This window comes from Labrus mixtus, chromosome 18 (assembly GCF_963584025.1).
Source record: "Labrus mixtus chromosome 18, fLabMix1.1, whole genome shotgun sequence".
NCBI classification, from domain to species: domain Eukaryota; kingdom Metazoa; phylum Chordata; class Actinopteri; order Labriformes; family Labridae; genus Labrus; species Labrus mixtus.
This window is the reverse complement of record NC_083629.1, coordinates 15,275,198-15,286,131: the sequence shown is the minus strand read 5'-3', so window position 1 is coordinate 15,286,131 and position 10,934 is coordinate 15,275,198. Positions and strand designations below refer to the sequence as shown.

At 40.8% G+C, this 10,934-nt stretch overlaps 2 protein-coding genes across 2 annotated transcripts; one reads left to right on the top strand and one right to left on the bottom strand.

Moving 5' to 3' along the window:
- Positions 1-936: 936 nt before the first annotated feature.
- Positions 937-6,098, top strand: lrr1 (leucine rich repeat protein 1). The gene is made up of 5 exons (XM_061062807.1): positions 937-1,490; positions 2,299-2,397; positions 3,163-3,415; positions 4,170-4,644; positions 5,201-6,098. The coding sequence occupies exons 1-5, from the start codon at positions 1,308-1,310 to the stop codon at positions 5,454-5,456; spliced, it is 1,266 nt and encodes a 421-aa protein (XP_060918790.1). The 5' UTR covers positions 937-1,307; the 3' UTR covers positions 5,457-6,098.
- Positions 6,099-6,134: 36 nt separating this feature from the next.
- Positions 6,135-8,999, bottom strand: LOC132993131 (protein kintoun-like). The gene is made up of 2 exons (XM_061062806.1): positions 6,958-8,999; positions 6,135-6,879 (listed from the first exon to the last, which is right to left on the bottom strand). Exons 1-2 carry the CDS (start codon positions 8,764-8,766, stop codon positions 6,454-6,456), a joined length of 2,235 nt encoding a protein of 744 aa, XP_060918789.1. The 5' UTR covers positions 8,767-8,999; the 3' UTR covers positions 6,135-6,453.
- Positions 9,000-10,934: the final 1,935 nt, after the last annotated feature.

Sequence of the window (10,934 nt, the reverse complement as noted above, 5' to 3'; positions counted from 1 at the left end):
GATATATGAATCAGCTTACTGGTATCAGGTAAGATAGAAAGGAATATTTTAATGTGGACAAATAATAGGATATTAGAAGATGCATCTAACAGGACAAGATTGTCTAAGTCTCACAAATTAGCTACTATTTCCACAAATAAAATGAATTCTAAGTGTAAAAAAAAATAAAAAAAACTCATTTTGTGGGGTAAAAGAGATGGTAAGAAAGGTAGGAGAAAAAAAACAACGTAAAGTTTTTCTAAAATATGTCAGAAACTAATGCTCTCTTCAACAAAGTCTTAATTCTGTGATCATGTGTTTTATACCCTAAACTTTTCAGAATAGCTCAATTTACATTTGTAGAATTGTATTATGACAAACAGTGTATTACTTGGATTTTTGTATAGTTACATAGACATTTAAGCAGCATTGTAATACTGTAGGCTAAAGATAACAATGTGCAGACAACTTTGACTGTTTCTGTCAAATACATTTAGTAAAGTAAAAAGTCTTATTTTCCACACAACTGCTTAGGGCTAGGATATAGGCTACTTATACTTAATATTTCTTAATTCATTGTATCCACTATTTAAATGTATTTACTATTTAGGCATACTAACCCATCTACCGAGAGAGCATTAAGGTTAAGGTAGAAAAATCTAATCATTTAACACTTACTATTTTAACTGCACATCACAGTCCTCCTCGGCAGATGGAGTTGTTGCACAGTTGTCATGGATACGTCTAAGTGAGCACCAGTCGATAGCTATTTTTTTTTTCAGTAGTGATTTTCATCTACCCAAACTCCATGTAGGCCTTATTGTTTTACTTAATATGGTAATTTTGTAGGCATTTGTAAGCATTTGTAGGCATTTGTAAAAGTAGTATAACTAAATTATATCGCCAAACAAGGGTGGTTTCCTCTTCTGCTCCCGGGCTGAGTTTAACGAGCGCCTCACTGACGTCACTTCCCCAGCGCGCGAGATCATGCTAACAGAAGCTAACCGAGCAACTGTCAACCGAAAACTATCCCGGATCTCACAATTTGTCAAGATACTGTGAATAAAAGCACAGCTGCCGAATTAATGCTCGGTAAACCGACTGTAAACTGAGTCTGGTTTCGCCGACAGCCGCTCGTGAGCTGGTTGTTTGCGGCTCTTTGAAGAAAGCGTCTCTTGTTGTTGACATGACGAGCCCGGGTGTGTTGTGTCATTAAGCTGCAGGACGTCTGTGAACAACCTAACGCAACTTATTCCTATGGTATGCATTCAAACCCTCCGTTCACCCCAACTCGGCCGGACTTCTGGCTTTAGTAATTTTTGTTTGCGATGAAGCTGCAGTGTGATGTCGAGGTGGTTAGTCGGATGCTCCCCACGTTTGGGATCAAAAGTCGAGGTAAGGGGACGAGAGCTGTGGTCTCCATCGGGAAGCATTTGGACAAGACGTGTCAACGTAGCTGCATTTACATGATGATCTGCACAGCTAAAGACAGGACAGGCTCCAAGTACAAGGTCAGTGATTGTTGTCATCTGTACTGTACAAACTACTGTACTGTGCCAGTGTGTGGTTACTGTTTTTGTTTCCAAATCAGGCTACTTGAAAGATGCTCTTAAATTATCTTGTTTAGGTCTAATTCTTCAATCTAAGATCATTTCAAGCCCAGTTAAACTCTTGATATACAAGACCAACCTACTCAAATAACACCCATCTTACACATGGGGGTTTTTAAAAAAGAAAAAAGAATTAGTGGCTGCCTTTTGTGCAAAATGTAGTCTCTCTAAAATGCAGGTGTATTATCAGTTCTTAAATTAAATTTGCTTAAAAGGAGAAAAAGTAAAGATCCATGAAGTCATCTAAGGTATTTATACTGTCTTTGACTATATGGTTTAGACATATAAACATGAACTTAATAGAATTAGAATACTCTTCCCTATTTGTTTGTTGTTTGTTTGCTGTGATGTTGTGACATTGTCGTTGTTGTTGTTGTTGTTGTCTGGGTCCTTTAACTATTAAGAAAAATAAAAACTTGATGTCATTACAACAACATACTTCAATTACTCACTGTAATTTGATCAACCGCAATGGACCTTTTGAATTATTCATCATTGCCCTTCCTTCTGGTATAAAGACCTGGATTGTGTGATTTGTTCAGAGGCTCCTGACATCTGATTTAAAAGGTCATATCTCTGTGGACGTGTATTCCTGTCAGCACTTGTAGAGCAGATGAATAGGTTCATTAATGATGATGCATACACCCTCCCACAATGCATTGTGAAATGTACTTTTCCATCACTGACACTTGCCAACTTTCACTTGCAGCTCAAAGACAACATAGAGAAGTTCTTCACTTGGTTCGTGGAGGAAGGCAAGGCTACTGTGAGACTAAAGGAACCTGCTGTTGACATTTGTTTGAGCAAGGTATGACAACTGACATGGCGTAAATACAGTCTGGTGTTTGTACACAATGTCTGGTTGTATTGGTTGCCCCAATACATGATATGCAGGTTTATGATGAAGCAACTTCAGTTTTATTTCCTTAAATGCTTTGTCAAGCAAGAAAGTAAAGCTTTCCACTCCTCTCATTTATCAACTAGACAGGCAAACACAGTTGTTTTGACTGCCAGTACAGACACCACCACAGCAGCCTCATTGTTTCCATCTACTTTAAAGCCCTCCTGGCTGTTTAGAGGCAGTGGTGACCTTTCACCTAGATTCTAACATAGTTCCACATGTTTTGTTGAGAGACAAGTTCTCACACACCCGCAAACAGGCCGACGACACAACAGGCAGGTGAACAAGGAAATAAGGCGCTATGCGAAGTAAACTTCTGGTAACTCACAAGGGTAATCATTTGAAGAAGAAAAAACATCAGAAACTCTGGGTTCAAAAAGTGATTTCATCGAATGACTGTGTTTTTTGGTCGCATGCTTGTTGTTTTAGACACTTTAATTGTACAGTGATTCACAAATTTCATGAAATCTTCACAAAACACATACCACTCAGATTGCTATTCCCGACAGTAAAAAGTTCACCCCGTTCATTCAAAGGAAGTGTGTCAAGTTATTTCAAGGCCGGTGAATGTAGGTTAGATTATTTCAAGGAGCCTGCCTGTTCATATGTTGTTCTGACTGTAACCTATTAATCCAGTACTCGTCCTCTATTTTTATTGATTGATTTTTGTAGGCTGATGCAAACAGTTTGAAGAACTTCCTCTCAGCCGCTCGCTTGGCTGACAGAGGAAGCGACGCAAGCAGCCTTCCTCTCTCCACCCTCACTCCGGTACGCGCCCGTGACGTAGAACAACCCAAGAAGAAGCTCACCATCGTCTCTAAGAAGGACTACCCGCTCACCTCCAACTTCCCCTACTCTCTTGAGCAGCTGCAGGTCTCCTACTGCAAACTGTCACGGGTGGACATGCGGATGCTCTCCCTTAAAGGTTGATTGCCATTTTTCCACTGAGTTTATGATTTTGCCTGTTGAGGATACTTTTTCTTTTTCAATACTGATTCAGATACCTACAACTGAGTATCTATATCTCATATCCCTCTGATACTAGTGCAATACAATCATAATCATAATGCTAGTGGAAAAAGACTGACCGCAAAAAATGAAGCTAGCTTTGAATAACATTGCTAACACTGCACTGTTCTTCAGTTTTTGTAGATTTCTCTTTTCACTGCTGGTATCTTCTCCCTTCTCCTTTTCCCACAGTAAACAGACCCAGGTCCAACAAACCAGACTTCTTAGAAATAATTACAGTTAGTCCTTCAGAGTCTGCAATTAGACATGTGTGATCTATCAAGGGATAGCTGTTGCTATGCATAATTGGCCAATCATAATCAAGTATTTAACACAGACGTGTAGTTACAGTCAATCATTTAACTAAACTAGCTCAGTTTTCTGGGGCTAGTTGCAATACTTATCAAGCGACTCTATTTGAAGTGTCACACTGCAGAATATGTAGATGGAGGTCTTCTTATATTTCTACGATGTGAAAATAATGTTGATGAGTTGCATTATGAAGTCTTTAAAGAGCTTGTGACAGCAAGTCTGCTGCCTCTATACGGACTGTTGTTTTGTAAATATGTCTTTACCTACTCGCGCATCTTTATGGAAGAACTGTACTTGCTGGAATACTCTGTTTAAGAACCCCATTTAATTTGATGTTTCCTTTGGTTGTGGTTTTACAGCTCTGCGCAAGCTCGACCTCAGCAACAACCATATCAAGAAACTCCCCGCCACCATCGGCGACCTCGGCTGCCTCTCAGAGCTCGTCCTCCACAACAACCACCTGGAATCCTTCAGCGAGGCCCTCTGCCTGTCTACTCTGCAGCGGACCCTCCAGCTGCTGGACCTCAGCCAGAATCGCCTGCGGACCCTCCCCGCTCAGTTCTGCCAGCTCAAAGAACTAGTGAACCTCAAACTGGATGACAATGAGCTTGTTTGTTTGCCGTTTCATGTGGGAAGGCTATCCAGGTTGAGGTTCCTGTCGGCTGCGCATAACCAGCTGGCTGTTCTGCCCACTGACTTCCGTAGACTGAGTCTGGAGAACCTGGACCTGTTTGGAAATCCATTTGTCCAACCAAATCCTCTGGACCACACAATGAAACTTACATTCCCCGTTCCACTTCAAGAGCTGGCTTCTAGAGCGGTGGTCAACCTCAGGTCAGAATTTATGCATACTCATAATGGGGGTTATGACAACGTAGAGTAGTTCCAATTATTGGCTTTTAGAACTTCCTCAAATTCGGTATCCGGCATGCCCGTAAATACACAATCTAATACCATAATTAATTAGCCCCCCCCCAATTAAAACCAACTGGTTTCAGTCGGGATCAGATACAAGAAGGAAAAATTGGTTTTGTTGCATCTTTTTCAAAAGTATCAAATCTTCTATAATCAGATTAGTAGCACAGAGCTGCAACAAGCAAAACAGCAAATGCAGTGATGGTAGAGTGACATAGAGGGGGAGTGGAGAGAGAGAGCATGGTAATCAAGAACAAAGTGTTAAATCATAGAATTAAAACAATTCTGATTGTTTCCCTTTTTTCAGTTTTGTCCCAAAAAAAACAACAGTGTGTGAGAGTTAGTTATAAAGGAAACAGCCCTCTTTTCAAAGATATCACATTCAAGTTTAGAAGTACGGTAGGATACTATGACAACTTCACTGTTGTTTGTATGTTCTTAAAGCTAACTCTTGACTTGTTATTTTTTCTTACAGGTTACCATATGGACCTCAACTCATCCCCGCCCACTTGTGTCGGGACCTTGAAGTAGCCAAAACCTGCGACTGCGGCCGTGTCTGCATCAGCTTCTACATCAAGACAGCGGTCAGCATGAACCTGCACCAGGTCTCTCACACGGTGGTCTTGGTGGACGACATGGGGGGCACAGATGCTCCGGTGCAGCAGCACTTCTGTTCCCTCTCCTGCTACTCTGAATTTTTAGACCACTCCCTCCAGAGAGGAATCAGATAAGGAAGCACTAACTTTTTTTTTTTTTTTTCTGGAAAAAAAGGACACACTAACAGCTCGGAAAATGCTGTGGACTGTTGCATTAGATTGCAGATAGTTAGATGCTGTTGGTATGGGATGAGGCGACTACAGTTGGAAACTTCAGCAGCAAACAGCTCAGTGGTGCAGTTATTTGGTAGTATCTTGAAATGAAAGGGGAATATTGACTCAGTTATGCTTTTTTTTTTTTTTGTAATTCTCTTTTAATCTTACATTCAACTGATGCACTTCCACCACATTAAAAAAAAGGCTTACTAGATTCATAAATACCCCTCATACCTGCTCCAGCTTACACCGAGTGGTGCAAACTTCATGCAAAAATAGTGGGCAGCATCACAGGCATAAAATAACAGTTTGCTAGGGCTACTGTTCTGTGTCATATATCATCTTTCCTGATCTTCCTTCATCTTAAAGCAAACTGCAAGTTTCCCTACTGACATTTTTCTGAGTCAGGGGAAAAAATAAATTAGATGAGTTTGTACCTGAACACAGTGCCTCAGGGTCCAGGAGCACTGACTAAAGGAAGGTGGTTTTTACTGTGCTAATGACCCACTATTTTTATAAACATATATACATGAACAATTTAATAAAATCAAGTATTCATTATGTTGTCCTAAGTCTTTTCTTTGTCTTGGACACTGAAATGTAATTTCTCTCTTTTTTTGACACGTATTCTCCAATAAGGTGACACAAGTTTACTTGTTTTATTTTACATGTTTTATTAATCCTTGGTTTACAATCTGTTATGAAGAGACATGCTTGTCACACACATAGGCACTAAACACACACCTGCACAAACTGGACCTGTGGACATTCATGTGGAGAGTGGGGCTGCCACACAGGGAGCTCGCCAGGGCTGTTAGGGGTTCAAGGCACGGACACCGTACTACGGAAGTGACCTTACGATTCTACAGTAACCAGACCAACTTCTCTCTCCTCTCTAAACCACCAAACCACATTCTCAGTCCAGCTCAAACATCAGAGAGTTTTCAAAGATGAACCCAGCAGACGTTGAATGATCACTGATGACCTTTTCATTTCCATGCTCATCGGTCTCCCGCAGTAACACAGGCGGTGGCTTGCTGACCTTGTGCTCTGCTTTAGGGAAGATTTCCTCTGTTGGTAGGTCATCCTCGTCGATTATCATTTTCTCCTCCTGCTGCACTGAACTTGTGGAAAGTCCTTCAGAGAGGCTGACCCCATTGTCTGAACCTCCTTTGCCAGACCCGTTGGCTTCCTGTGTTCCAAGCATTTTGCTGGACTTTTCAGTCTTCTGGGAAATGCAGTCATCCGTTATGTTGTGTCTGTGAGCCGCGATTGAGGATACAACAGCAGCCTGAGATCTACCACAGGAGCTGTGCTGTACAATTGCAGCATCTGTTTCATCCTAGAAAATAAAACTAATATTAGTTTGATCACACACTTGTACTTTCAACATGATTTAAGATGACCGTCAGAATTTTACCTTCTGGTTTCCTTCTGTAGTCTCCTCATCCAGTTCAGTCTCCACTGTGATTTCTGATGTCTTCATTTTGAGTGTTGACTCTGGATCTACTTCTTCCTCTTTTACTCTGAGATTTGAATGATAAGCAGTGGTTAACACTGTCTTGTTTTCTGTTATGGGAGAAGCAAAATGTGGATTTTCTCCTTTTTCAGAAGAAATGTCCATGCAATGATTGACAGTAATGCCCTGAAAGCTTGTTACACCAGAATCCTTTTCCTCTGATTCTGTATCACATCCGAATTTCTTTTCAGGTCGCTCCATTTTTTGTAAGTTTTTCCGATCTTCACTCTCATTAAACTCCTTCATCGTTTCCTCCTCTATCTCCTTCGTTGTGTCTCTTTCTTCCTCTACTTTCCCTTCCGCACTTCTTTGCTCCTCTCTGTCACCTTTCTGGACTTCCCTCTCCTTTTCCGCCCATTTATCCTCCTTTTCCACCTTGCTTCCCCTTTCCGCTGAATCTGTGTCACATCCATCTTCACCTAATTTATTTTCATGTTGCTGCATGTTTTGTAGGTTTTCCCCATCTTTGCTCTCATCAGATTCCTTAATCAGATCTTCTTCCTTTACTTTCTCCTCATCTCCTTGCTCCTCTTCCTCACTTTTCTGGACTTCCCTCTCCTTTTCCACTTCACTTTCCTCCACCTGCTCACCAACACTACTCTTATGCACCCCTAGAGTGAATTCAAAAGCCTCATCAGAAGGCAGAACAGGCAGTGTGACTGTCAGCTGTCCCTTCTGCTTGTTGAATTTGGCCTCTCCTTTATCTTCATCCACGGGATAGGCTAAAGGCAGCTCCAGTCTGTAGGCTGGTTCCTTGGACTCAAGAAGCAGCTGTTTCTCTGTTACCTCAAGACTAGCGTCTGTGACCGCCTTCAAAAGTGGCATATCAATGGTAACCACTATCTCCTTGGGCCTGGGGCTTTGGGCTGAGTCTCTTGAATTCCTGAAGTCCTGCAGGTCAATAAAAGATCTGTATTTCACTGTGCAGTTTGGCTTGGTTGGCTCCTTGGTTTTCTGAGGCTGGATCTGGAAGCTTTTAGATTTAGTCTCATTTGTAATGTGTGAATCTGTCAGACTTGTCAGTGGAGATGCAGTTCTTTTTTCATCTGGGTATGGGAATGCAAGAGGGTCTGGCTTCTCTGAGGCCTCCTTCGTTTGATGTCCAGGTGTGGGTTTTCTAATAACACAAGGCTGCGGTGTACCTTTGTATTTTATCTTCGTCATCTCCCTCACATTGTTTTTATCCAGAGTCACTTTAAAAGTGTTCTGGATTCCTTCAATGGCCGTGCTTTCCACCATGTCCATGAATTTTTTGTTTTTGCTCGCAATGTGGAGAGTGTCAGGGTGGAAAACAACGTCATAAATCATGATCTTTTTCTCTTCTGCATCAGTGTTTTCTCTCCCTGGGTGCAGACTGTGAGGTAAGGACCAGCACTGACCTCTGCGGCCACCCGCCGACGTCCCGACTTTACACTCGGGTTTGCCTACTTTATCATTGCCACAAATGTTAATAAAACACTTCTGCTTGCCGTTCAAACTCGTCCTGATGGCTCTAAAAGGTTCCGGGTGGATAAATTCAACCGTGTTTCCTCTCTCCTGTTCCAGAAGTTTGATTTCCTCTTCGTACATTTTCCTATTCTCAGGATCCGCTAATTCTTCGGCGTAATCGCGCAGCATTTCCCTAAACTTTTTGTCCTTGAAAGCCTTTGCCATCATGTCGATTTCGTCCACCGTCATGTTGAGTTCTTTTAGCTTGTCTCCAGCCTCCATGATGATGATGATGATGATGATGATGAGGCCTGTTTGGCTACAGGAGAAAAATGTTGTTAGTTTGCTGTAGCAACCAGCCACCCAAAGTCCGACAACCTGAATAAGGCCTAAGCTGAACTTTTAAAAAAAATGTCCAAAAATGTGGAATACAATATCTTTAAATGACCATTTACATGTTAATAAGCTTTTGTAGCGCCTTAAATTGGTAGCAAGCCGAAGACCTGTCGTTTTGATGTAACCATAGCAACCAAGGGTCGATTGTGGATTGTGCAACAAAGAAACACTTCCCCAAGAACCATTTTTCTTGGAGTAGTTTATACATCTCGTTTTAAAACTTTTGTTCAGTTCTTTTACTTTAAACAATGTATGCTCCAATACATCCTGGAACAATTCTTACCTTGGACTTTTCTATACATTTTGACACTTGTCACATTAGTTGCCTACAAGGTAGGCTATAGATTATTTATTGATTATATATTAGCCCTTCACATTACCATAAAGTGACCCCCACCTTCATTCTCTGCTATATTCCAGTTTACTCTTTCTTTGACACTTTTACTTACTCTAAATACTTAGTCCACCCCTTTGACTTATTCTTCAAATTGCTATAGGCTATCTCCTTAAAAAAACATGTATTTATTATTGTATTATTTATTTCATCTAAAGTGAAAGGGACTAAACTCAACAGTACGTTTTTAGATTGAGGCCAAACTACATACAGATGCAACTACAACAGTTTGGAGCTATAGTTTAATCAAAAAGTCAATGATCAGCTGTATAAATGAATCACCCAAGTTGTAAATTTAACAATAATTTGAGGTGTAATGAATGGATGATTGGGGTGTAGTTAATATGTGATTCAAAACCATGTTATTGTTATAAAATTATAGGTTTTGTAGGAGAATCCTGTTCAACATGCTTACGTAATTAAGAAACAGCCAATGACAAGCTATCATTTGTTAGTCCTTTTAACTAACATTTTTAAGTTCATATGAATCATTTTTCAAACTAACTTAGAATGTTATCATGAGTGCAGCAAATGACCCCTTTGTTCTTAAAAAAAGAAAACAATTATTGATCACGGCATTAAATCATAAATTGCATTTTGATGGACACGCACACACTGAATAAGAATTGTATTTATTTTATTGTAATTTACATTATAACAATAGCCCAGCTTAAGTGTATATACTACTGCAGATGACTGTGAAAGAGTATTAATGAGAACTATTGATAAATGAAAATATAACTTACATGTAGGCCTACACAACCAACATTTTCTCATAACAATTCTGTGTGCTCCTACTGCCAAATGAACCTCCCTTTGTGTGACAATAACGTTCTCTGAATTCTGTGTAGAAAACGAGGACATTATCCAGTAGTAGTTAAAAGTTAAATTACATGATGCTACCAGCTGGTGTCGCTGTACACCACCTCTCAGGGGGCGCACGGCCAGTGAGGATGTCGGTCAGTAAGGCAAAGGGGCGGGTATGCCTGGAAGAGAGGTGATTGGTCGCACCCCCAACAGTTCATATTTCTCCCTGTCTGATTGGAAGGGGTGTGCTGTTACTAGGTATGGGACCACTGCTTATGAATGTGAGAGACAGAATGGAGGCAGCAGAAATAATTATGTTTCATCCAGTAGCATCTCACTGGTGTCTTTTGGAATGAGTAATTCATAAAAATGACTTGAGTTGAATAGAGGGAAAATTTGGAAATTGGGAAGTCGAGTGGGGTCTACATTTTAACAAGATCAATTTTCTCCTTTTATTAGTAATCACTGCCCCTAAAAACAGCATGCTTACTCAATTATGCCAACCTAATTAGGGGTATTTCGGTAAATAAAAGACAGTGGTGCATTACGAAAGCATCGTGTAGATCCACCACCTCCTTGTTCCCACGTGACAGAGTTGAATGGGCTCAAATGATCAGTTCATAAATTCTAACACAAGGTCAACAAGTCCGTCTTGGTCTGTTCTGATTCATCAAGTTCTCCTGCTAATGGGTAGGATACAATGTCCCCTAATGGTCCAACAGAGAGAGCTTTTATAATACTCAAAAAAAAAAAAAAAAGTAATTCAGCCAGTAGACCAAAAGAGGACAGTGTGGTGGTGGGGGGTGGTGGGGGGGAGTCACAGTGACGCACACAGGATGTGGGCAGAAACCAC

Coding starts and splice junctions, on each gene's coding strand:
- LOC132993131 (XM_061062806.1), bottom strand. CDS start 8,766: ATGGAGGCTGGAGACAAGCTAAAAGAACTCAACATGACGGTGGACGAA. Junction 6,880..6,957: donor CTACAGAAGGAAACCAGAAG/GTAAAATTCTGA, acceptor TTTATTTTCTAG/GATGAAACAGATGCTGCAAT.
- lrr1 (XM_061062807.1), top strand. CDS start 1,308: ATGAAGCTGCAGTGTGATGTCGAGGTGGTTAGTCGGATGCTCCCCACG. Junction 1,491..2,298: donor GGACAGGCTCCAAGTACAAG/GTCAGTGATTGT, acceptor TTTCACTTGCAG/CTCAAAGACAACATAGAGAA. Junction 3,416..4,169: donor GCGGATGCTCTCCCTTAAAG/GTTGATTGCCAT, acceptor GTGGTTTTACAG/CTCTGCGCAAGCTCGACCTC.